The sequence below is a fragment of the Sus scrofa genome, chromosome 15 (assembly GCF_000003025.6).
Source record: "Sus scrofa isolate TJ Tabasco breed Duroc chromosome 15, Sscrofa11.1, whole genome shotgun sequence".
Taxonomy (NCBI): Eukaryota; Metazoa; Chordata; class Mammalia; order Artiodactyla; family Suidae; genus Sus; species Sus scrofa.
The window spans coordinates 95,028,208-95,055,637 of record NC_010457.5 but is presented as its reverse complement, the minus strand read 5'-3'; the positions used below and the strand labels follow the sequence as shown (position 1 = coordinate 95,055,637).

Here is a 27,430-nt window from a genome sequence, read left to right as displayed (position 1 = left end):
TTATTTCGTGACACAATCTTAACAATGCTATGAGGTTAGATACAAATACCACTGCCATTTTACAAATGAGAACCTGAGACTTAATGAAGCTAAACTGCTGACTTATCCAAGGTCAGACACAGAGTAAGCGGGATTTGAACCCAGGTCAAATGCACACGTGCACACATAGACACACACTGTGTGGACTCTATATAGGTCAACTAGCCAAGAGAAGAATACAAGGGACCAGGAGAGCTACCAGGCTACACAATACTCCTACCTGGGCCTGGGAAGGTGACTGGAACCAAAGCTGGACCAATCTGCTTCCTTCTCTTGTTCATTCTCCTAACTGGAATGAAATGCCTGGCCAACATCCCACAGTCCTACTGAGGGCCAGACCAACCCTCCATCACTGAGAAGTCCTCCTCATACTCAGCAGTCAACCTCAGCACATAGTAGCATGGTCCAGAGATGTGGTCCCTAGACAACTATAACCCAACGTTGATTCTTTCCAAAAGTGTCTGAGCTTCCATCTACACATTATCTTTTCAAAGGAAAGAAAAAGTTAACAAGTTACTGTTTGTCTGCCTACAGATACTATTCAAAGATCTTGCTGTCAACAGAGAAAAGGCAAAGAAAAGATGATTAATACTTGAGATAAGAATGGGGTGATATTCTTCCTTCCAGTTGGAAAGGCTTTGGAGGGATGTGCTCTGAAGCAAGCTCTAAGAACACTGCTTAGCTACTCTTCAAAGTATCCTATGACTTTATGTAATTACAGCCTACCAATTATCTCCAAGGGTAAGTGGAAATATAATTGGCCAAATTGCTTAGGTTTTTGACTTGTACAAAGAAGGCAGGAAACTGACACTGTATGACTCAAGATATTTAAACAGCTGGTACAAACACCCATACTTGGATTCTCGGCAATAAACTTTATGATCTTTGGGATATCACTTGGCTTTTTGGTACCTGAATTTCTTTTTATATATAAATAAATATTATAATTATGACCCAATCAGGGTACATTTTGATATTAATTCCTAATTAGATACTATAAACTTGCACCTGATTTCATTTTAAAGTGAAATAAGACCTGAAGCCATGATAATTATGTAGACTTTTACTTATTTAAATTTATGCTACTTGGGGGAAAATATATGGGCAATATACATATTAGTGGCACAAAATCTCAATGCTTATCTGATATAGGTGGATACAATATATCTCTTTAAAACATATACAGCTACTCACACACACACATTTGGTTCTTTTATAGGAGGATATGTATATTGATCCACTTGAAGACTAAGTTTCAAGCTGTTTTCCAAAATAAAATACTAAAAAAGGTAGAGGATACATATGTCTATAGAGATCAGGCATTGTAGTTGCCAAGGGGTGAGGGGGGGGATGGACTGGGAGTTTGGGGTTAGTAGATGCAAACTATTACATTTAGCGTGGATAAGCAATGAGGTCCTGCTGTATACAGGGAACTATATACAGTCTCTTGGCATATACTACGATGGAAGATATATAAGAAAAAGAATATATATATATATATATATATATGTACGTACAACTGAGTCACTTTGCTATACAGCAGAAATTGGCACAACATTATAAACCAACTATATTCTAATAAAAATGTTTTAAAAAGATAACACATAGGTCTATCACCAAGAATGGAAATTATGAATATTTTGCTGTATTTTAAAGAAACAAAATGTTATAGATGGGGGGGGGGGTTCTTTGTCCTCTTTATTCCCATCCTAGTCCTCTTCTTTTTGCGTCCTGTCCAGAAAGCTGGGGCTAATATGAATTCAGAGTGTGTTTTTCCTCTCTAAATTTAAATATTTTTCTATACAATTAGGTATGGCCATAAAAATAACTTCTGAAATGCATTGTTAAAATTTCTATAAATGTGCCAAATTGTGTATCATTCTGAAACTTGCTTTTGTCCCATTCAATATATTTTTGAGAACTTTTCCTGTTGACAGATGATCTAGTCCATTAAAGTTCTGCATAATATTCCATCTTATGACCACCATATTTTTCAATAAATTTTATTGGAGTATAGTTGATTCACAAAGGTTGTGTTAGTTTCAGATGCACAACAAATAAGCTATACATACAGCCATTCTTTTTCAGATTCTTTTCCCATATATGTCATTACGCAGTATTGACTAGATTACCCTGTGCTATAAGGAGGTCTTTGTTATCCATTTATTTTATAAATAGTAGTGTGTATATGTCAATCCCAACCCCCTAATTTATTCCTCTCCCACCATTTCCCCCTTTGGCTACCATAAATTTGGTTTTAAAATCTTTGAGTCTGCTTCTGTTTTGTAAGTTCTTTTGTATCATTCTTATTAGATTCCACATATTAGTGATCTCATGCGATATTTGTCTTTGATTTATTTCATTTATGACTATACCATAGTGAACATATCCATTCCTCAATTGATGACTATTTAGACTAAGTCTCTTGCTCACTGTTAGAAAGCAGCCCCAAGCAAGAAAGCGTCCCTGTACAACTCTTTCTCTACACGTGTGTAACAGTTTCTTTAGGCAGGCATATATCTTAAAACGCAATTTTCAAGCCATAGGCAATGTCCAGTCTGCGCATTACCATGGACTGCTGAACTGGCCTCCACAGTGGTTATCAAGATCATGAATTTGTAGGAGATGTCTTTATTCTTGTCTCATGCACACCTCAACAACAACTGCTACCTTGGCCCATGAAATGGTGAGGGGGCCACCTATAGCCATAAACACTGCAGCTCATACAGAGTTAGTCCTCTCTTTAATTCTGTGAGCGCCTCAGTCAACGCAGACACCAAAAGTGAAAGAGAAAACAAACCAAATAGAACACCAACAACTAAAAAAGCCCTGAATTCACTTACACTACCTTGCAACAATGGTCTTTTGTTTTGAACTATGAATAGCTCAATTATCAGCAATGCTATTATTAACAAGTCAGCCTGGTAGCTATGATATAATATGGAAATACATTTCTTAGCAAACATGTTCTTTTCAGAGGGCTATAAAAACCAAATTACTCCCTTTCAGCTCTTGATCATAAATTCTTCTACTTTTGAGACTCTACAGTTTATAGTTTAATAATGAGAATCTATACTCAAAATTAAGAGATTTTTCCTATAAAAATGAATATCAACATTTTTGAAGGTAACTTGGGAAAGGGATAGAAAAAACAGAAATCTATTCACATATAAATAATAACAGGTACAATTACAATCATTCTCTATGCCGGCTATTACAGAATAGTAGGTTATAGTCACTGAGCCCTAGAGTCAGAGTCATAATAAACTGAGGGGAGAAGATCTCCATTTGACCAAAATATTTTTGAGGGGGAACTGTTTATTTTGAAAGTCACAAACATCTTAACTTTGCAGCCTTAATGACCTATAAACCTCTAATATTATATTAAGTCACTGTATTTTTATCAGATCCAATGGGTCCTATAGTTGTACGCACCGTAATATATCAGACGATTGGCCAAATAATATATATATATATTTTTGGTCTTTTTGCCGTTTCTTGAGCTGCTCCCACAGCATATGGAGGTTCCCAGCTAGGGGTCAAATCGGAGCTGTAGCCACCAGCCTATGCCAGAGCCACAGAAACGCAAGATCTGAGCCGCGTCTGCAACCTACACCACAGCTCAAAGCAACGCCGGATCCTTAACCCACTGAGCAAGGCCAGGGATCGAACCTGCAACCTCATGGTTCCTAGCCAGATTCGTTAACCACTGAGCCACAACGGGAACTCCAAGTAATATTTTTTTTTAAATCAACTGAACTCCTAATATATGCCAGTAATTATTCTAAGCAACTGTCGTGTCTTATCTCACTTAGTCTTTGTGGAAATAAAAGAAGTTGAAACTAATGACATTTCTATTTACAGATGACAAAACAGAGATACAAAAAGTTATATAACTCGTCCAAGGCCACATGGTTCCAGGCGGCGGAGCCAAGCTCTGAAGCAGACAATGTGACTCCCAGCCAGTACTTGCAACTGCTATCTAACACTGCCTTTCATGAATAAGGGCAGGAAGAAAGCTTCCCCATAGAGAGCAGCTATTTCCTTGCTCTATATTCTTACTTTCCAACCCTGTTCGTTATATTCCCACCCCTTTTATTTTTCTCTCTTCCTTGTTTACATCTCAGGTCCACTTATAAACACTCCTAGAGGGTGCCTAGCTCAGGCAGTGACATTGGAGGGGTGTTCAGGAAGTCATCTGCTCCTGAGGCGAAATGTGGAAACAGGTTACAGTAAAAATCATACAATGCTCCATAACATAAAGTGTTTTTGTTTTTGTTTTTGCTTGTGGCCTTGCCAAACTTTGGCATGGGGAAGTTGCCAGGCCAGGGATAGAACCAGAGCCACAGCGATGACAATGCCAGATCCTTAGTCTGCTGAGCCACCAGGGAACTCCTAACAAAACATTCTTAAGCATGAGGATCCTTACTTTAAGCAGTAAAGCACAGACCAACATTTCGGTAAGATCAAAAACTCAGAATAAAATCTTGGAGAGAACCATAATTGATTTTCCTCCGCCTATTTCTCTTCTTCCACCATGAGATTTCCTTGCTGATCTTACCCATGTTCCTGGTTCTACTGTCCCAAATCAGTATCCCCAGTCCTTACCTCTTTGTTGACCTTCTGGCTTATAATAGTTAATTGTCTGCTAAGTATTCCCATCTACATGTTCCAACTGTAAACTAAGCAAACCCCCGTTGGTTTCCAATGTGCCTTACCACCTCTGCCCAATTCTGTATATCCCACCTGAATTTTCTACTGGATTTAGTGGAACCACTGTACCCAAACTAGCATAGGGGTCTCTACATCACTTCCCACATCAAACCATTCTGCCAATTTTATGTCCCAAATACATTCCTTCCCTCAATTTCTGTTGCTACTGTTATAATCTAAGCCTATATCACCTCTAACATGAACTATTTTGAGAAACTTCTCAGTGTGCTCCTGCCTTCCAAGTTATCCATCACATTGCAAATAAATGAAAATCTGCTCTCAACCTGCTATGATTCCCTACTGTACCCAGGATAAAGCTCCTATTCTTTTTTTGGCTCTTTTTTGGCTTTTTAGGGCCACCCCCACGGCACATGGAGGTTCTCAGGCTAGGAATCTAATCGGAGCTACAGCTGCTGGCTGACACCACAGCCACAGCAACACCAGATCCAAGCCATGTCTGCAACCTACACCACAGCTCACGGCAACAATGGATCCTTAACCCATTGAGCAAGGCCAGGGATCGAACCCGCAACCTCATGGTTCCTAGTCCGATTCGTTTCTGCTGGACCACTATGGGACTCCCTAAAGCTCCTATTCTTAATGCCAGCACCCATCTGGTTTCACCCAGGATAAAGCTCCTAACCCCAGCACCCATCTGGTTTCAATCTCCCCTGTCATTTCCAGCCCCCATCCTTTTAATGTTCATCCCTGTTTCCCTCTTAATCTGGGGTTTTCCAGGCCTAAATAAACTGTTTGTTCAACTAAACAAATATGCAGTGTTTTGATTTTTAAACAACAAAGAGTAACACTTGCTCCTTTAGATCATGTATAAGTTATAATTTCAAATTTATCATGAGAAATAAGTCTTAACTTTTTTCTATTTTGGTAAAAGTCACTTTTTAAATTTTTGTCTTTTTAGGGCTGCATCTGTGGCATATGGAAGTTCTCAGGCTAGGGGTTGAATCAGAGCTGTAGCTGCTGGCCAACGCCATAGCCACACCAGATCTTAGCCACGTCTGCAACCTATACCACAGCTCATGGGCAACACCAGATCCTTAACCCACTGAGCGAGGCCAGGGATTGAACCCGTGTCCTCATGGATACTAGTAGGGTTCTTTTATTTATTTATTTATTTATTCCTGGGGCTGCACCTGAGGCTTATGGAAGTTCCCAGGCTAGGGGTCTAATCAGAGCTAAAGCTGCCAGCCTAGGCCAAAGCCACAGCAATGCCAGATCCGAGCCATATCTGCAACCTACACCACAGCACACAGCAATGCTGGATCCCCAACCCACTGAGCAAGGCCAGGAATCGAACCTGCAAACTCATGGATGCTAGTCAGATTCGTTTCCACTGCGCTACATTGGGAACGAATGTAAAAGTCAGTCACATTTTAAATAAGAAATAATGCTCCACTAAGAAATGAGAAGGGGAAAAACTTGTTTAAGGTCCATAATCTTGGGTTTGTTTTTTTTTAAAATCAAGAACTGAGTTATTGGAGTTCTCTTGTAGTGTAGTAGATTAAGAATTTAGCATTGTCACTTCAGCAGCCTGGGTCACTGCTATGATATAGGTTTGATCCCAGGCCCAGGAATTTCCACATGCTGCAGGTGTGACCCCCCCCTCAAAAAAAGAACTAAGTTATTCTATTTCTATTCTATTCTCTCACTATGGCAACTGCCATCAGAAGTTCTAGGCAGTTAAGGATTGTGTATAAATCAGGATCTAATCAGGGAAACAAGCACCAATCTTAACTCAGGGGTTGAGGAAGAACAGAGAAGCCAAAGTACGGTGAGTGAGCTACAGAGAGCCTCTGCAAGGTCTAGGTCAGAAGGATGGACAGTGCAGAGCTCAAGGTCATCAGAGACGCTGCCTGACAGGGCACAGCAGACCTGTGCTAAGGAGGCAGGGCTGAGAGTCTGGGAGCAAGGCGGAGACCCGATGGACAGCACTACATGGAGCGAGAGCTGCAGAGGGTTCCCCTCCAGCCTTCAACTGAGGACTGACCAACACATGCATGTAAGAAAACTATGCCAAGCCAGGGCAAGAACCACCTGAGAGGAGAAGAGGGAACAATCTCCAAAGCCCATATAAGACCCTGCGAGAGGGAGGGCTTTTTCCCTTCCAGCCTCCCTCTCATCCTCCACCAGTGCCTCTCACCAGCCAGTGGTTACCAACCTTGGCTGAGATGACTGGGCACACCCCTAGAGAGTCAGTGGAACTCGCCTAAGTGCAGCCTGAGCATTAGGAGTTTTAAAAGCTGTCTCTGTGAACACCACTGCAGGAGCTGAGCATAGGAGACCAGATCCCGGAAAAGCAGTCTGAGGAAATCAGTGCCCTGCCATACAAGGTGAGGAGAGGACCTGAGAGCCAGCAAATACGGCACAAAGAGGTGGGAAGAAGCAAGGGAGAGGATAAGAAACAAAAGCCTCCCCCTTAACACGATCTTCTCTAAATCTTTCAGTGGACAGCTCAAATTTCACCTCCCAGATCACCTCATCTGCAGAGTTTCCTCCCTCTAGTAATATGCTGATTGCTATTCCTCCAATTCAAAATATTTATCATGTACTACCTCCCAGGTGTCCTCAGCTAGTAACCTAGTGTCTTGCTCTCTGCTCTGCGGCTTCCTGCAGTGCCCACCAGGAAAGCCCATGTGTTCCTCCTCTTGCTAGTTTCATCATATATTTTCTTCTTTCCCTAATGATTGGACACTTAGCTACTATTAAGTAGTAATTAAAGGCTGATAATGGTTAATACATTATTCCTTCCAGGTAACATTTGTGTAACCTTGAGTATAAGAATTTCAGGGAAAAGTCAGAGTTGCTTGAGTAGATTTTTGTTTTGTCCCTTAAAATGTAAATAAAACTGAATCAAATAACATAGCTGATGGCCTAATATTAAATAGTAATGACTTAAAAATTTACAAATGATTAATGACACTGTATTTTGATCACAATACTATTCATCGCTGTTAAAACATTCAGCAAGGTGAATATATCCTTAAGATACATTTATATTTCTAGTTAAAGAAATCTAGTTATTGTCATTATATAAATTAGCCTAGAAATATACTTTATGTAAACTCCAAAGTTTTATGATTTCAAATCAAAAGAAATTTACTTTCTTTACTGGAAATAGTAAGCATTTTCTATTTGCCTGAGAAATCCACTTTCCAGAAGGGACAAAATCCAAGGTCAAAATCAGAAATCATTTACTCTTTGTGTGTGTGTGTGTGTGTGTGTGTGTGTGTGTGTGTGTGTGTGTTGAGACGAAAAGCTAGGTTATTCCCTGGAAAACTGGGCTCAAACTCTAGAACTGTTACAATGGCAAATGGTTCAAATTTAGACATGGTGTTTTAAAAATTGTTTTTAGGTATGAATGTTTCCTCCTTTATGAATCTATATAAAGAATTTGTGAAAATCCACTTTGGACAACATTAGGATAGTGACAATTTTGGGGGTAGTGCTGATTCCTAGAAATAAGCTCCCATAAGACAGTCAAAATACTGAATACTGAAAAACCATGCACGCATACATAGAGCCACAGATAGGTATCTCCTTATGATACTACAAGAAAAACATAAAGACCATGAACTCACAGCAAGAAAAACATAAACACTATGAACTCACAGAAAGATGATTTCTCTTCAGCTAATGTACGATACACTTCCAATGAAAAGTTCAACTACCATCGCTACACTTTTAAACCTCTGAATCTTAACCACTCCCTAACTGGGCTTCCAAAATTCTCACCAAAGGAAATATATCCATTCTACCTGAATATGTGGGAATAATCTCGCTATAACTATCAGAATCTTTTTTTTTTTTTTGTCTTTTTGCCATTTCTTGGGCCACTCCTGCAGCATATGGAGGTTCCCAGGCCAGGGGTGGAATCGGAGCTGTAGCCACCGGCCTACGCCAGAGCCACAGCAACGCTAGATCCGAGCCGTGTCTGCAACCTACACCGCAGCTCATGGCAACGCCAGATCTTTAACCCACCGAGCAAGGGCAGGGATCGAACCTGCAACCTCATGGTTTCTAGTCGGATTCGTTAACCACTGAGCCACGACAGGAACTCCTTTCAGAATCTTTTAAAAGTAGTTAAGATAATACATTTTAATGGACAAATAAAAATCCCAAAGAGGTAAATGACCACACACAGATGGAATCCCAGCAGGCCCTTGGCAGCAACAATGGGACCACAAGAACTTTCTCCTTCAATCACATCATTAAAGAAGAAAAAAAGATACTCTTGTACGTAATACTAGAAAATTGCCCTAAGGTTAAGTGAGCCATTGGTTTTTAAGTAGTGAATAACTAGTAATAGGAAAGAAAACATCAGCGTAAGTTCATGTAATTACCAAATTAATACCAAAATTAATACCTGCTAAGATTTGATCATAAAAGCATTTACCTCAGACAAAAGGCAAAGACAGAAACTACTTTTCTTAGCTTGTGAGAAAAATCTAACAATTTCTTTGAAAATGAAACCTATAGGCATACTCTGTACTAAGTCAACATTCAATTAATTCTATTGAGTGATTAAATCATGATGTCTAGGAACTCCACTCACTGGTGAGACCTGACAGGATATCTATCTGGGAATAAATGGCTGGGTTTTTTTGTTTTGTTTTTGCTTTTTTTTTTTGAGGGCAAGCACCTTCGGCATATGGAAGTTCCCAGGATAAGGGTTCGTTTAGAGCTACAGCCACGGGCCTACACCACAGCTACGGCAATGTCAGATCCAAGCCTCATCTGCAACCTACACCACAGCTCACAGCAATGCCGGATCCTTAACCCACTAAGTGAAGCCAGGGATCAAACCCACATCCTCCTGAATCCTAGTCAGGTTTGTTATGTCTGAGCCACAAGGTGAACTGCTGGCTAAGGGTTTTAAACACTATTAGTTGAGGCGAGATCCTGCTCATAAACCAACCAAGCTGAAGAAAATCATCATCGAGTCTAATTCACCATGGTCAGTCCACAGAGCTCAGAGAATGTAAACATGACCTGGACAAGGTTAAAGGACATGCCACACCCCTAATATTACAAAACTTTTTCAGATGGGGCCGGGCCTCAGGGCCTCTGTGGCTCAAGAAACTGTCCATACAGTGCCTGACTTTGTTTGGTGACAACAAAGGGGTCAAAGAGTTGAGAAAGAGAAGGAACAGGACACTTGTACGTAAAAGAAAAGTTAGGTTATTCCCTGGAAAACTGGGCTCAAACTGTAGAACTGTTAAAATGGTAAATGGTTCAAACTTAGACATGGTGTTTTAAAAATTGTTTTCAGGTATGAGTGTTTCCTCCTTTATGAATCTATATAAAGAATTTGTGAAAATCCACTTTGGACTACATTAGGATAGTGACAATTTTGGGGGTAGTGCTGACTCCTAGAAACAAACTCCCATAAGCAAAATCAGACCAAACAAAAATATTCACAATTGTATGGGGAAAAGAATGATTCTAGGTGAAACTTTAAATTAGAAAATGTTTTCTGGAGCTCCCATCGTGGCTCAGTGGTTAATGAATCTGACTAGGAACCATGAAGTTGGGGGTTGGATCCCTGGCCTTGCTCAGAGGGTTGAAGATCCGGCGTTGCCGTGAGCTGTGGTGTGGGTCTTAGACGCAGCTTGGATCTCGTGTTGCTGTGGCTCTGGCGTGGGCCGGTGGCTACAGCTCCAATTAGACCCCCAGCCTGGGAACCTCCATGTGCCAAGGGAGGGGCCCTAGAAAAGGCAAAAAAAAAAAAAAGTTTTCTTCAGTTAGTCAAAGGGAAATTAAAGGAGAAAGAGATGATCAATGTTTCTCAAATCTTGCACCTATTTCTCCTTTGTAATTTCTCATAAAAACAGTAGATGTAAAGGCTACCACATACACACAAACATATACAGTCGCTTTCTTTTAGTTCAGGCAACTTTGAATTTGAGGGAAAAACATGCCACACTTTTCTTTCCTGTAAGAATGCTTAAGTGTAGCTGGTTCTACATTTTAGAGTCAACAGCAAAGCAGGAAGACATATAAAGAACAAGGTATTGTTGAAACAACTTCAGACAAACATTAACAGTGAGAAATGCTACACAAGAAATACTAGGCATTTATAGATGTGTTGTTTAAAAGGATTACATGGGAAATTTTAGGTAGAAGGCAGATTTTTCAACATTCACTGTCTTCATGGCAGATTAAAATGCAGAAGCTCATGTAATAATCAGGACAATTTATATAAAATTCTCTTCCATGTAATATCATGGATTAGGGATTATGATGGGTCACATCACAGCTTTCTTAAATATAATGAAAATCTTCATACACCATATATTCTAGGTCATTTTGTGTCAGCAAGTGGCTGAGAATAACTGAAGGCTGAAAAAGCGTAATCCTCTTTATCCATGTAAGCCCTCTTCATAAATGCCTGCGATAGGTGGACCCTTCAAGGTCCATGGAATAATAGAATTGACTAAGTTGGTGTGCTTGTACCTGAAAACATGCACTGTAAGAGTCTCTTAGCCTACAGAGGGGAAACAGCCTATTTTGTTTGTTTGAGATAATCCAACTAGGTTCATCACTTCCTTCCTTTTGTTTCTATTTTAAAGAGAAAGAGCAACAGAAAGCTCCATTCCCACCCCAACTTTACCCCTAACACAAATTACCACTACCCTTAAACGGTGGTCCAAGGGGCTGTAAACTATGAAAAGATAAAGTTCAATTGCTGAGGGGCAACAACAGGAAGTACGGGTTCTTACCTGATGTGGCCAATCAATTCAATAAGCTTGTGACTAAAGAAATAAGCTGTCAGCTCAGACACATGACTCAGGACTGAGCAGACACCAAAGAGGGTCGTCGTTCCATTCAGGTCCTCCAAATGCCAGTAGAGAAAGGTGAACACGAAGCCGTAGCCAAAACCCATAAACCAAGCCACGAACAACACGGAGCCATACTGCACACTGCAAAGCAGCCTGATTAAGTCCCAGAAGTTGAAGGCCTGCGAGTGGCTGGTAGTGGTTGGGGTCTCCTCAGAGCACTCCGTGGAGCTGTTCCTCTCCACCTGAGGGATCTCCACCTCTTTTCCTTTATTTTCACCATTTTTGAAGTGGTTGTAGCGGAACCGGAACTGAGTGGCCACGATCAAGGCCATGGTCATGAGAACCCCAAAGACGATGAAGACAATCTGGTAGTTCCGGTACTCGGGGGGCTTACAGCCCTTCCCATCAATGAGCACATCTATGTGGGTGTAGTCGATGCCAATGCCCACGGACAGCATCGCCAGGCCCCAGCCCAGGGAGCCCCACATGCGCTGCAGTCCATAGCGGTCTCTGTGCTTTCCCAGGTACTGGAGCGTTACCGTGTCCACAATCGTGACGGATGAGGCGCTGAAAAATTCTCCTATTATGACAACTACTAAGATCACCAAGAATATAGCTTCTACCTCTTGCTGATCATAAACAAGAGTGACTTGGTCAGAAGGTAAAGATTTAGTGGTAGTGACAAGAGAAGTGGTTGTCTCCCTGGTTGTATTTCCTGGCGGGGTGGAGGGGGCAGTGCTTGGGTGTGAGGTCAAGTCCATAACACGGTCAGTAATTTCATCAGTCTGAGGCTGCAGAGTAGGTGCACTGGTCTTGTTTGGAGCGGTCGAGAAGATGACAGTTTCTGTGACATTGGGTTCTGACACTAACATCTCTAGCCCATCATAAGGAGGCAGGTTCCTTTTCTCACGTGTTCTTGTTGACGTGGTGATGGAAGGGACGATGGAGGAGTTCGCTGGCAGGATGGTGAATGGATGACTTGAATTGGTGGGACGGGCTGTCGGGGGAATCTTTGGTACACACCTCAAGGTAGCAGGTTTGACAAATCCAATGCCCAGGTTGAATAACACCCAACACAAAAGGGAAAAGAGGAGGACAACTTTGCCTTTTTTAAAGCGATCTGCAACTACACCCCAAAAGGGGGCACTGCAGAATTCAATGAAGTATCGAATACCTACTAGCAGCCCACTTTGGCTTGGTGACATCCCCAGCTGTTTATAATACACAGGCAAAAGTGGGTAAAGAGAGCCATATGCAGAGTAGAAAAAAAAATAAAAGACCTTGGAAATTAGAAGATCATTGTTTATTTTAACGCAATGTTTCTCTATCCAGTCTGTTTCCTCCTCAGGAATAGCAGCTGATTCAGACGGAGAGGGAGTTTCATTTGAAGGTGGTTCTGGTTCCCTGGAAATACCATTAAAGGGATCAGCAAGCACATATTTTCTCTTCTGTTCCTCTTCATCATCAGTTAGGATGGCAACTTTATCATCTGTCGCCATGGCTCATCACCACCATCAGAAAGTTTGTGACCTTATAAATTTTGGTTGTTGATCTGTAAAGCAAAATTTAAAAGACGGCTTAGTATGAAAATGATAACATTTAAGTACAGAGCTTCATCTTGCAGGAAACTGATGAGTTTCAAACTCCAACTAAAAATAATAATCATGAGAGAGAATTATCACTGTTTATCCCCTGCAGCCATACAATACTGACAAAGAAAAATAACTTTCAAAAAAATCCAGTATCCGTGGCCACTGACTAATTACACCTTCTGGTGGCAGGTGTATAGCTCAGGTTCATTCTCAATTTTTTCACTGATTTCTAAGAAAAATGTACAAATGACAGAGATAATGTCTAAACCAAATAGAGGGAATTTAAAGTAAAGAGTACTTAGAATTTATTGGTTTTACTTTTCAAACAAATCCACTGCACTACAAAGTCTAGAATTCTTAGAAAATAACAGTAGCTAAAATTGTTCAGTTTCTCCAGAAAATAGAAATGTGATGCAAAAGAGGGAGCCAACTGCACATCTGCATCTGTAGTTGTGGACACAGATATCCTTTATGCTGCTTATACCACATACCTTTTCCAGACGTGCTTTTATGGACTGCAGTTTAAGAAAACATCATTAAAAAATGGCAGATAGCACTTATTGAGTGCATACTCTGTGCCAGGCAACACCAAAAGATTTTTAAATGTATTCATCACAATATCCCAATTATCTTCTCCATTTTATAGATAAGAAAAATGAGGCATGGTGAACCTAAATAACTCACATGTAGCAGAGCAAGGATTTGAACCCTAATATTACAGGCTTTAGGACAGATGCTCTAATATACCATACTAAAGTGCCAAATACCACATTTTAGATAATAAAGTGCTATTAAAACTTTTTATGAGATAGCGTGTCTCATATAAAAATAAACAAGGCATATGTTTATAGGAACCATGCCACATTCCACCAGAATTTCCTTTCCTTCTATTATACAAACAAACAGACAAAAGGTCTTGCTTACATCAATGAATATATTTGGAGGTAGGACGTATACACATTAAATACTTATTAATTCTTTTTGTCTTCTTTACTATAGAGAAATAATTCCACTTGCCACCCCATGGAATGCATCTTGCTCTCCCTTTTCCCACAATGAAGAATAAATTTCTGAAAGTCTTCCAGAATCATGCTTGTAAACATTTAAAAATCTCTACATAGCCCCTAGGCAGACAACAGAAACAGAACTTAATGAGGCCTGTGTAATAAAGTCAATTTATCTTTTACCCTCGAAAATTAAGGGTCAATGTAGCTAAGAAGCTCTGAAAATGTTCATGTACTTCTTTCTTTTAGGTTAAAAATATTATTTGAGGTAAAATGCACATAACAAAATTAACCACTTTAAAGTAAACAATTCAGTGGAATTTAACACATTCACAATTTTGAGCAACCATCACCTCTACCTAGCTCCAAGTCATATTTTTCCTAATGATAAAAGGAAAACCCTTTTCCCCCCACAAAACTTGAAGGAAAAGCAAAACCCAAATTTTCATTGCCAAGCTGAAAGATTTTCCTCCACGTCCTATACTTATTTTTTTCCATCATTAGCACCTTCACCTATCCAAGTGAGCAGCTTCAATTCTATTTCGTCACCTAAAAAGAACAGTACTTCTCCTTTGAACTTATCTTCCAAATTAATTTCAGTTTTGAGCTCAAACCTGAAATAAATATTTGCTCTTTTAAAAATATATACAATTATGTGATATTTCTGGGTAAAGACGGCAGATTGACCACATCTGGTTTTATTCCATCCCTAAATCCCACTAAAATGACAACACACACACACTTTTAAAGTCATAATCTAGGAGTTCCCGTCATGGCTCAGTGGTTAACAAATCCGACTAGGAACCATGAGGTTGCTGGTATGATCCCTGGCCTTGCTCAGTAGGTTAAGGATCCGGTGTTGCTGTGAGCTGTGGTGTAGGTTGCAGACGCAGCTCAGATCCCACGTTGCTGTGGCTCTGGAGTAGGCTGGCAGCTACAGCTCCGATTCGACCCCTAGCCTGGGAACCTCCATATGCTGTGGAAGCGGCCCAAGAAATGGCAAAAAGACAAAAATAAAAAAAATAAAGTCATAATCTAAGCTGGGAAAATTAAAAGATACATAATAACAATAACACACGATTCTGGAAGCTAAAATACAGATCATTGATAAATAACAGTAAATCTGAGAAAGCTGAAACCTTGGTTGAAAATGGCAAAAGCCAAAACCAAATACAATTTACGCCTCAGAATCCCTCCAAGGCTCATGGGTTAGTTATATAAGGTTTATCTGCAAGTAAGAGTGTATATGTGTTTGAGGAGGGGGCTGCTGCTCACAGTTGAAAGTCTGGATCCCACTCAGAATGCCCAATCCCCTTTTCTATCCCACAGAGCGAGCCAAACAACCAGAAATTTTTCCCCTCTGGAGAAGATAAAACAGAGGTTCTTGAGTCACGGAGCACCAGTAGAGTTGAGAGTAGGGGTGCCATACTGAAAACAGGTGCCTTAAGCGAACACACACATCCTGGATTCAAACCCTGGCCATGCCCCCTGACCCCATCCTACTTCCCTCACTAGGTTCCCAGAGGCTGGCAAGACCTGGGGGTTCTTCCCTGGAGAGCGTGACTAGCCTAAGAGAAATGACTTCTCATTCCTGATATTGAAGCTTCCCCAACTAAACAGCTCAGCCAAATCACTCTACACACGAGTTCAGAGTCATCAAGCCATGCCACTAAATACGAGCAATCACCAAGAATTAAAAGACATTTAAGGAAGTCTCTTATAGGAAAGATAGAACCAAAACAAACAGGAAAAAAAAATCAATATGGAGAAAATAGGAGCTCTGTGAGAAAGAAAATATTTCTTAAATGTATTATTAGTATATTCAGAAATAGGAAAAGAAATTCAACTATGAGACAAAAATAGGATAATAAATATTTTTAAGGAGGAGGGAATAAAAGGCTTGGATGAAAAAGAGCTATTAAAATAAGTTATAGAAAAGAGTACAAATGAAAAATTGAGAGATGATGTGAAAGAAAATTTTAAGGCAACTTCTTAGAAAAAAGACAACAATAAACAGCTATCTCTAGCTCACATCATACAAAAATCAATTCCAGATGAATTGTATTATCTAAAAGTAAAAGATAGGAAGTTCTCTGGTGGTCTAGTGGTTAGGGTTTGGTGCTTTCACCACTGTGCCCACATGAAACCACTGCATGTTGCAGCCATAAAAAAAGTAAAAGATAAATAATGTAACTTTTGGAAGAAAAGACAGAAAAACATCTTGAAGATCTTAGGATAGAAAAAGTTTATTAAACATTATTAAAATGCTAAGCATTAAGGAAGAAAAAAACAGGGTACATTATTAAGAACTTCTGGAACTTCCCATGTGGCATAGCGAGTTAAGAATCCAGTGTTGCTGCATCTGTGGAACAGGCTACAACTGTGGCGAGGGTTCGATCCCTGACCCAGGAACTTCCTCATGCCATGGGTGCAGCCCAAAGAAAAAAAATTAACTTCTCTTCATCAAAAGGCAATGTTAAATACTGAAATGGCAAGTCAAAGGGTAGCAGAAGGTATTCTGGTGAGGGTGAATGTTATATATATTTGAAAAAAGAATGCATCCCAACATATAAAGAATACTTTTTGAAATTTAGAGGAAAATATCAAGTAGCCTAAGAGAAAACATGAGCAAAAGACTTGAACAGGCACTTCACAAAACAGCTTATAGGAGTTCCTGTCATGGCGCAGTGGTTAACGAGTCCGACTAGGAACCATGAGGTTGCGGGTTCGGTCCCTGCCCTTGCTCAGTGGGTTAACGATTCGGCGTTGCCCTGAGCTGTGGTGTAGGTTGCAGACGCGGCTCAGATCCTGCGTTGCTGTGGCTCTGGCGTAGGCCGACAGCTACAGCTCCGATTGGACCCCTAGCCTGGGAACCTCCATATGCCGCGGGAGTGGCCCAAGAAATAGCAAAAAAACAAAAACAAAAAAAAAAAACAGCTTATACAAATAGTGAATAAGTATATAAAAAATGCTCAAGAGCATTTGGAGCTCCTGCTGTGGTGCAATGGGATTGGCAGCATTATGGGAGCTCTGTGATGTGGGGTTGATTCCCAGCCTGGCATGGTGAGTTAAAAATCTGGCATTGCCACAGCTGCAGCTTAGGTCATGACTATGGCTCGGATTTGATCCGGGCCCCAGAGTTCCACATGCCTTGGGTGGCCAGAAATGAAAAAAATAAAAATAAAAATAAAAAACAAAGCACCACTTGACTGAAGTGAGCCATAAAAGCAAATTAAAACCAGAATGCAGTAATGAAGCATACCCCCAAAATGGGTAAAATAGATAAGACATATAATACTAAGTGCTGGTGAAGATACAGAGCAACTGAACACTCATAGATTGCTGGTGTGAGTGTAAATTGATACACTACTTCACTAACTGTCTGGAAACAGCTACTAAACCTGAATGTATAGCCTATAACAAATCTTAGATATGTACATTAAATAGAAATATATTCACCAAATGACATCTACAAAAATGTTCATAGCAAAACAATTTTAATAGTTCTGTCTACAGAATACATAAACTGTGTTAATAACCATACAATGAAATACTGTACAGCAGTGAAAATGAAACTACAAATACATGCAATGACAAGGATAAATCTCAAAAACATAAAATGGAATGAGAGAAGTAAGGACCTAAAGAACACATACTATATGATTCTATTGAGATAAGAGTTCAAATTGGCAGAATTTATGGTATTATAAGGGTAGACTTCTGTTTCTTTTTTTTTTTTTTTTTTTTTTTTTTTTTTGTCTTTTTAGAGCAGCACCTGCAACATGTGGAAGTTCCCAGGCTATGGGTCAAATCAGACACCTAGATACAGTTTTTGCTAACGTTAGGATTTTGTAGAGTTGAAATCTGTTTCTTTCTTTCTTTTTTTTTTTTTTTTTTTTTTTTTCTATTTCTTGGGCTGCTCCCGCGGCATATGGAGGTTCCCAGGCTAGGGGTCGAATCGGAGCTATAGCCGCTGGCCTACGCCAGAGCCACAGCAATGCAGGATCCTAGCTGCATCTTCAACCTACACCACAGCTCATGGCAATGCTGGATCATTAACCCACTGAGCAAGGGCAGGGATCGAACCCTCAACCTCATGGTTCCTAGTCGGATTCATTAACCACTGTGCCATGATGGGAACTCTGACTTCTGTTTCTGAGAGGATGAAGTAGACATACTTCTCCCTACCGCTCCTGCTAAGTACAACTAAAAATCCTGGACATTATATATAAAACAAACATAGAAGACTCTGAAATGTAAGCAGAAGATGACAGACCAGATAGGGTCGTGGTACCCAAAGAACAACACAATGATGAATGGGACTGACAAACTCAGAAATACTAATGGGGATGGACCAAAAAAAGGGAACCTCTCTAGCCAAAGGACCAGGAAAGGGGAAGCCCAGAAAACCAGAAAATTGTAAATAGGTGCTCTACTCCAGTTAAATACCACAGAGAAAGAAAAGTGTGGTCCCACCTCTACTAGCAAAAGCCAATTGGGGAACCTAGAATTCCCACCCTATCAGCTACAATAGAGCACCCCCACCCCTCAGCTGGGCTGGTGTCAGCGAAGGCCAACCAGAGAGCTGAGACTTTCATTACGCTAGATGGTAATGAGGCCAGAGGGAAACCTGGATTTCCATCCCCATCTGTCAGAGTAACAAGGTACCATTTCCCCACTGGGGTGGTGTCAGAGGAAGCCTAGTGGAGAGTCAGGACTTTTGCCACTTCCCAGCAGTAACAAGACCACTCCCCCACCACCTCCACTGTAGCACCCAGTAAAGGTCATGTGGAGAAAAGTAAGAAGGCACTTCTGCCCTCCCCGCCGGGGAGGTGTCAGTGGACACCTAATCATGAGCCATCTCTATTTCAGGTGTCAACATGAGCTGAGTGGGGACCTGGACCTGGACCTCCATCTGGAAGTAATAAGGTGACATCTCCCATTCCCTTGCCAGACCAGAATCAAAGTCCACCTAAAACAGAAGGCTTAAATAAGACCAAGAGTCCCATAACAGAAAACCCAAAATGTCCAGGTTTCAATTAAAAAAAAAAAAAAAAACCATCACACCAAGATCAAGAAGACCTCAAACTGAATGAAGAAAGACAATAGGAGCCAACACAGAGACAGGAATGTTAGAATAACCTAACAATGATTTTAAAACAGCTATCGGGAGTTCCCGTCGTGGCGCAGTGGTTAACGAATCCGATTAGGAACCATGAGGTTGAGGGTTCGGTCCCTGCCCTTGCTCAGCGGGTTAACGATCCGGCGTTGCCGTGAGCTGTGGTGTAGGTTGCAGACGCGGCTCGGATCCTGCGTTGCTGTGGCTCTGGCGTAGGCTGGCAGCTACAGCTCCGATTCGACCCCTAGCCTGGGAACCTCCATATGCCGCGGGAGCGGCCCAAGAAATAGCAACAACAACAACAACAAAAGACAAAAGACCAAAAAAATAAAAAAATAAAAAAAAATAAATAAAACAGCTATCAAAGAATCCTTCCACAGGAGTTGCCACTGTGTCTCAGTGGGTTAAGGATGAGGTCCTCATTGTCTCCGTGAGAATGTAGGCTCAACCCTTGGCCTTGCTCAGTGGGTTAAGGATCCAGCGTTGCTGTAAGCTACAGCGTAGGTCATAGATGGGGCCTGGATCTAGTGTTGCCATGGCTATGGCACAGACCTCAGCTGCAGCTCTCATTCGACCCCTGGCCTGGGAACTTCCATATGCCACAGGTACAGCCTTAACAACAACAACAAAAATGCTTACACAAGCAATTATAAACATGCTATAAACAAATGAAAAACACAGAAAGTTGAAACAGAGAAAGTCTTGGCAAATAATATAAAGAACAAAATGGAAATTTCAGGACTAGAAAATACAATAACTAAAACAAAAAAATTCAATGGATGGACTCAACAGCAGAATGGAGGAGAGAGAAGGAAGAATAAGTGAGCTGGAAGATAGAATAATAAATTACACAATCTGCACAACAGATAGAAAACAGACTGAAAAAAAAATTAACAGCGCCTCAAAGACCTGTGGGACTATAACAAAGGATGGAACATTCAGGTCATCAGAACCCTTGACAGAGAAGAGGAAAAGGGCAGTACTAAAGTACTCATAGAAATAAAGGCTGTAAACTTCTTGGCAAAAGACATAAACCTAGACGCAAACTATTGTATTTGGTATGGATAAGCAATGTGACCCGGCTGTATGGCACTTGGAATTGTATCTAGTCATTTGCGATGGAGCATGATGGAGGATAGTGTAGAAAAAGTGTGTGTGTGTGTGTGTGTGTGTGTGTGTGTGTGAGTGAGTGACTGGGTCACTTTGCTGTACAGTAGAAAAGTGACAGAACACTGTAAACCAAATATAATAGAAAAAAATAAAAATCATTATAAAAAATAAATCATACGATGGCAAACAAAAAAGACATAAACCTACATATTCAAGAAGCTGAATGAACTAAACGAGAGAAACCCACACTAAGACAGATAGTCAAATTGTAAAAACCAAAGATAAAGAAAAAAATCTTGAAAGCAGAGACCAGAATTGCAACTTAGCAACAAGGGAAAAGCAATTCAAATGACAGTAGATTTTTCTACAGAAACCATGGACACCAGAGAGAAGTGGTACAATATTTTGTAAATGCTGAAAGAAAAGAACTGTCAAACCAGAACCCTGCATCTAGAAACAAAATACATTCCAAGACCCAGAAAACTAGAGACCAATATCCCTTATAAATAGACACAAAAATCCTTAACAAAAAATTAGAAAAGAAAATTTAGCAATATATAAAAAGAATTGCACACTATAGCCATGTGGGATTTAGTCCAAGGATTCAAGGCTAGCACAATATTGAAGAATCAATCAATGTCATTCACCATATAAAGAAACTAAAGAAAAATGTATCCTGATCCTATTAATTGATGCAGAAAAAAAGTATTTGACAAAATTAAACATTCATTCATGAAAAGTCTCAGGAAAACAGAAATAAAAGAGATCTTTCTCAACTTCATAAAAGTAATCTACAAAACCCCACAGGTAACATTACACTTAATGGTGAAAAACCAAATTTTTTTTTTCTAAGATAGGGAGCAAGTCTGGTCTTAGGCAACTTAGAGTTGGAAGTTCTAGCCAATGCAGTAATGAAAGAAAAGGAAAGTGTACAGATCAAAAAAGAAGAAACCATCTCTATCTGCAGTTGGCATGATTGTCTATGAAGGAAATCCCAAGAAATCTACAAAAGCTTCTCAAAAGCAGAAATATTTCAGTGTAGGTTAATAAAACATGTGTATGGCTATATGCTAAAAACTACAAAATGCTGTAAAAGAAATAAAAAACCTAAATAAGTGGAGAACCTTACCATGTTCATGAGTTGCAACACTCACCACAGTAAAGACTTTAATTTTCCTCGAATTTATACACAGTTTTAACACAATCCCTATCAAAATCCTAGCAAGATATATATATATATATATATTTTTTTTTTTTGTAGATACAGGCAAAAGTACTCTAAAATTTATATGAAAAGGAAAGGGAACTAGAATAGCTAAAACAATTTTGAAAGAGAAGAGTTATTACTTAGCTACATCCTAATCACGATTGTGTGCTACTGGCAGGAGAAAAGACATACGGATCAATGGAATAGAACAGAGAGACCAGGAATAAAGCCATGCGAATATACCCAAGTGATATTTGACAAAGATGTAAAAACACTTTGATGGCAGAAAGGTAACCTTTTCAACAAATTGCACTGATGCAATCAGACATCAATAGGCAAAAAAAAAAAAAAAAAAAAAAGAATGTCAACCTAAGTCTCATACGAATATTCACTCAAAATGGATCATGGATTTAAATGTAAAGTGTAAAACTATAAAACTTTTAGTAAAAAAAACCTAGGAGAAAATCTTCAGGCTCTAAGGCTAGACAAAGTGTTCTTTGACTTAACATCAGAAGCATGATTCATAAAAGGAAAACTTGATAAATAACATTTTAACAAAATTAAAGACCATTGAAAGAATGAAAGACAGGGAGTTCCCGTTGTGGCTCAGTGGGTTACAAACCAATATTCATGAGGATTTGGGTTCAATCTCTAGCCTCACTCAGTTAAGGATCTGGTGTTGCCACGAGCTATGGTGCAGGTTGCAGACAAGACTCAGATCTGGTGTGGCTGTGGTGTTAGGGTGGCAGCTGCAGCTCTGATTCGATCCCTAGCCTGGGAACTTCCATATGCCACAGATATAGCCCTAAAACAAACAAACAAAAAGAATAAAAAGACAAGTTTAGCCTGGGAGAAAACATTTGCAAGCCACATATTCAACAAAGGCCTAGTATCTAGAATATATAAAGAATTCTCAAAAATTCAACAGTAAAAATACCAAACAATCCAATTAGAAAAAAGACAAGACATGAAGAGACATTTCACCAAAGAGGATTTATAGGATATCAGATCCAAATAAACACATTAAAAGAAGTTCATTGTCATTAACCATTAGGAAAATATAAATTAAAAATATATTACCACACTACTATAAGAATGACTACAACAAAAAAATAATACCACCACCAAATTCTAACAAGGATAAAGAGAAACTGGAGGGAGTTCTCTTGTGGCCCTCAGTGGGTTAAGGATCAGGCGTTGCCACTGCAGCAGCTTGGGTTGCTGCTGTTGCTACACTGCAGGTTCGATTCCTAGCCCAGGAACTTCCACATGCTGTTGGCATGGCCAAAAAGAAAAAAGAAAAAAAAAAGAGAGGGAGAGAGAGAAACCAGCTCACTCATATACTGCTGTTGAGGATATAAAATGGTACGGCCACTTTGAAAAGTAGTTTGGCAGTTTCTTACAAATCTAAACATGTGACTGCCATGTGACCCAGCAACACTTCTGGGCATTTATCCCAGAGAAGTAAAACCTTATATTCACACAACATGTACACAAATGTTTACGGCATCTTTATTTGTAATAGCCAAAAACTGTTAACCCAGACATCCTTCCATGGACAAATGGTTAAACAAATTGTCGTACCCCCATAATACGGAATACTGCTTGGCAATTAAAAGTAATAAACTGATGCATACAATAACCTGAATGAACCGCCAGAGAATTATAAAGAGTGAAAAAAGCCAATCTCAAAAGGTTACCTTCTGTATGATTCCATTCATATGTCATTCTCAGAATGACAAAACTATTGAAGTGGATAACATATGAGCGTTTGCCAAGGGTTGAGTAGGGAGTGGAGGTGGGAGGAAAGTAGATGCAGCTACACAAGGGCAACATGAGGGATCTGGAGAGAAAAATGTTCTGTGTCTTGACTGTATCAATGTCAGTATCTGGGTTGTGCTACTGTATTAAATTTTGCAGGATGTTGCCACTGGGGGAAAGTAGGTACCGGATAAATAGGCTATCTCTGAATTATTCCTTAAGATTATATGTGAATCTATAATTATCTCAAAATAAAAAAGATTAATTTAGAAAATTCAGGATAGTAGTTACACTTGGGTGAGGTAGTCTTATGTTTTTGGATGTGGATTTTTTATTATATGGGCATATTCACTTTGTAAAAAGTCAGGGAACTATTTTGTTAACAAAAAATGAACTTAAAAACTTAAAATATGAAGAAAAATAAAGAAAAGAGATGAAAGTAGGAGAGAAAAGACAAGACAAATATAGGATCACCCAGAAAGTCAAGTATCTAAAAAGTAGAAACTCCAAACAGACAAAATAGAGAAAATTAAGGAAAGGGAATTTTTTCAACTCAAGAAAATTTTTCTTTTTTTTTTTCCATTTTTTTTATTACTCAAATGAATTTATCACATCTGTAGCTGTATAATGATCAAGAAATTTTTTCACAACTGAAAGATTTGAATTGGTTGAAATGATCATGGAGTACTTAACACAGTGGATAAAACATACCCAAGCCAAAATTTAGAACATCATCATCAAAATTTCAGAACACAAGAACAAACAGATGGCCCTACAAACTTTCAGAGAATGAAATGGACCAGAATGGCTTCAGATTTCCCAACAATAACATTGGAAGCTATACCCAACCAAATTAGACATTTTACATATTCAATTTCTCAAAAAAAAAGTACCTCTCATGTATTTTCTCAAGTTGTGCACTACCAAAACAAGGGAAGAGGAAGTATAAGACATGGAATACAGAAAATAAGAGAGGAGTTTCCGTCGTGGCTCAGCAGTTAACAAACCCAACTAGTATCTGAGGATGCAGGTTCAATCTCTGGGTGCTCAGTGGGTTAAGGATCCAGTGTCGCCATGAGCTGTGGTATAGGTTGCAGACGCAGCTCAGATCTGGTGTTGTTGTGGCTGTGGTATAGGCAGGTAGCTACAGCTCCAATTCAACCCCTAACCTGGGAATTTCCATACGCTGCTACTGCGGCCCTAAAAAAAAAAAAAAAAAAAAAAAAAAAAAAGAAAAGAAAAGAAAAAGAAAAAAAAAAGTCAAAAAAGAAAATAAGAGAACTAACACGGGAGAGGGGCAAAGGGAATGCAGCCTGATGGTGACTGGAGATCCTGAGATGATAGCTGTGTACCAGGCACCAGGGGCAGCCAGTGTGGCTGGGGCAGGTCTGAAGGCTCCAGGAGAAGCTTTATCAGAAAAATGACACTGAAAGAATACCAATACAGTTGAATGTCCCAAATTTAGACCATTGGTGAAGAGTTTAGGGATGAATTCCTGGTAAATACAGAGAAAGTTAAGTGAACAAAACGCTATGAGAAAACGAATAGTTACACACGAAAAGAAAAATAATCGTAGTTTACTACATGTCTCAGCTGTGATTATATAGTAATACTTATGTAAATGGTGACTACTAAATTAACCAAAATTGCCACATAACTCCATCAGGAAGATCAGGAAATGAGAAGGCTTCGTGGGCACAGAGAGCTGGGGCAGGACAGAGAGTTAACTCCAAGAAGATGATAGATAATGCCTACATTTAAAAATCACAAATTAAGAATACAAACATTTTATTTTAAAACGTATGGGTGTCGGAGTTCCCGTCGTGGCACAGTGGTTAACGGATCCGACTAGGAACCATGAGATTGCAGGTTCGGTCCCTGCCCTTGCTCAGTGGGTAAACCATCCGGCGTTGCCGTGAGCTGTGGTGTAGGTTGCAGACGCGGCTTGGATCCCGCGATGCTGTGGCTCTGGCGTAGGCCGGTGGCTACAGCTCCGATTCGACCCCTAGCCTGGGAACCTCCATATGCCGCCGGCAGCGGCCCAAGAAATAGTAAAAAGACACACAAAAAATAATAATAATAAAAAATAAAAAAAATAAAACGTATGGGTGAATATCAAAATAATCACCTTCAAGCCAGAAAATGTAGTTGCCTCTGAAGGGGGGATGAGGAGGAATGCTGTAGAGTCTGAGGGGTTTTTTTGTTTGTTTTTAAAACAATCCTTGTAAACTTACTAATTTAAAAAAAAAAAAAAGCTTTGTACACGTATAACTCACTTTAAAAATAAAAATCAAAACTAAAAAAAGTAATCATATGGTTTTGTTTTGGTAAAAGATAACAATTAAAAGAAGCTACTAGTACCCTTCCATCACAGAATTGTACAGAATGAATTCCGAATGCATGAATTCTAGTCAGGTGGCCTTTATTTAATTATCCTCCATAAATCAACTGCTGATTCTATATCAAGTAGGTCAGAGAAGGACACAGAGTTGCCTTAAAAAGGCATAATTCCTAAACTGTCTAATGATGATGAAGAACTGATGCCCAAATGCAAATTCAAAGCTGCAAAATATCTTACATTAGGAGGTTGATTTAAACCTCAATGAGTGACTTCCTCCTAAACCATTCTTTCCTCTTCATTTTATTCAAATGATTTTTGATTACAAGGTTATGTAAGGTTTTTCTTGTTACATGAGTCCAGATGTTAAGTAGTTCTCAAAGCATCAACAAATGCAAAGTAGTGAAGAAAATGTTCCCATGACATTCAGTACCTTTTACATGAATTTCAAATCTAAAAATATAAGCAAACAAAATCTTTGTTTTAACTCAGGACATTAATGTTTAAACAATGAAAAAGAACTGAAATAATCACATTATGACCGTAGGAAAAAATAAAGTACAATTATAATCATCTGTGTAATCAAGGATCAGGGACAAAAAAGAAGAAAAAGTGACACACCCCCCCCCCCCCCCCGCAAAAAAAAAAAAACCTTTGTATTTTAACAAAATTAAAATGTGTCCCAAAGTAGGTCATGCTTTAGCTGACTCAGATTACATTTAATTTGCCATAGGATTGACAGACTAAATATAAAGAGCAGTAAGAATATTTATATGCTGGATGAAGTACTTAATTTGTTTGCAAATATAGGGGAAATTCTATTTATTAAACAGTCTACCAACATGAATCCATTAAAGCTAATATTTTGTTTTAAACTTCTGAATCTTAAAATATTTTTTAAAGAAACTTTAATAAATAAAGAAGATATTACAGATTAAGCACAAAAATAAATTTATGAACTTCTCCGGAAAATCTCTATTGTAGGTTTGCAGTTAATTGTAACTGGATAAGGAGGGCTTTTGTTTGTTTTTCCGAAAAGCAAAAAAGTTTTCTCACCTGGCATTTTCTAATGATAGTAATCAATACCACTACTGTGAAAATATATATAACACAACCTTTTAAAACCTGGAAAGCCATTCTACTAGTACCTACACTGAATCATTAAAAAATAGCAGGTATTTCTGAATTATTGATGAGAGGTGATAAAATCATTCTTGTTAAAACTAATAGCTTATATTTAAATTAAAATTGCTCAAACATATATTGAGCTATCCACAAATATATAAGTATGGAAATAAATTCAACTTCTGAAGAAAAAACTTAAACATGAATATATTATTTGGAATAGTAATTGCCAAAGGTCAGATTTACTAATAGTATGATAATGTGTGTTACAATGTAGCAGTGACAGAACTATTGGCAAGGAAGAGGAAATAATCTCTGGATTACACAGGACTTTCATCCTAGCACCCACTGCTATCATAATTCCATGTTGCTCAGAGACCAGTACTGAAGTCGCAAAATGGGGAAGTGCACCTCTTGAACCTCAGAACTCACTCTACCCTGTCAACTGTCATTGACCTCTCTCTATGCCTCAGAGCAATGTGAATCCCAGAGCAGGAGTCTAACTACTGCTGCAATTTATTTCCAACATGGACAAAGAGTAATCTCTCTCCATGAGCCTTAGCATCCTGATATTTACACACTACACTTTGAACATTCAGTTCAACTCCCAGCATTTTCCAGAACA

The 27,430-nt window shown here is 39.3% G+C and overlaps 1 protein-coding gene and 1 long non-coding RNA gene across 6 annotated transcripts in view; one reads left to right on the top strand and one right to left on the bottom strand.

Annotated features, from left to right (window-relative positions):
* Nucleotides 1-27,430, bottom strand: part of MFSD6 (major facilitator superfamily domain containing 6) — an 86,948-nt gene that overhangs the window by 46,591 nt on the left and 12,927 nt on the right. For 4 of the 5 annotated variants that reach the window (XM_021074490.1, XM_021074493.1, XM_021074492.1 and 1 more), the window contains exon 2: nt 11,490-13,101. In XM_021074490.1, the coding sequence (XP_020930149.1) occupies nt 11,490-13,048 (1,559 nt within the window). In that variant the 5' untranslated portion in view covers nt 13,049-13,101. Of the gene's footprint in view, nt 1-11,489; nt 13,102-27,430 lie in introns of those variants that run through there. The other variant, NM_001097457.1, reaches the window with a different exon arrangement.
* On the top strand, nt 6,138-12,967 carry LOC100515242. Its single transcript, XR_002339461.1, has 3 exons — nt 6,138-7,100; nt 12,074-12,210; nt 12,882-12,967. It is a non-coding gene; the product is annotated as an uncharacterized LOC100515242 (long non-coding RNA).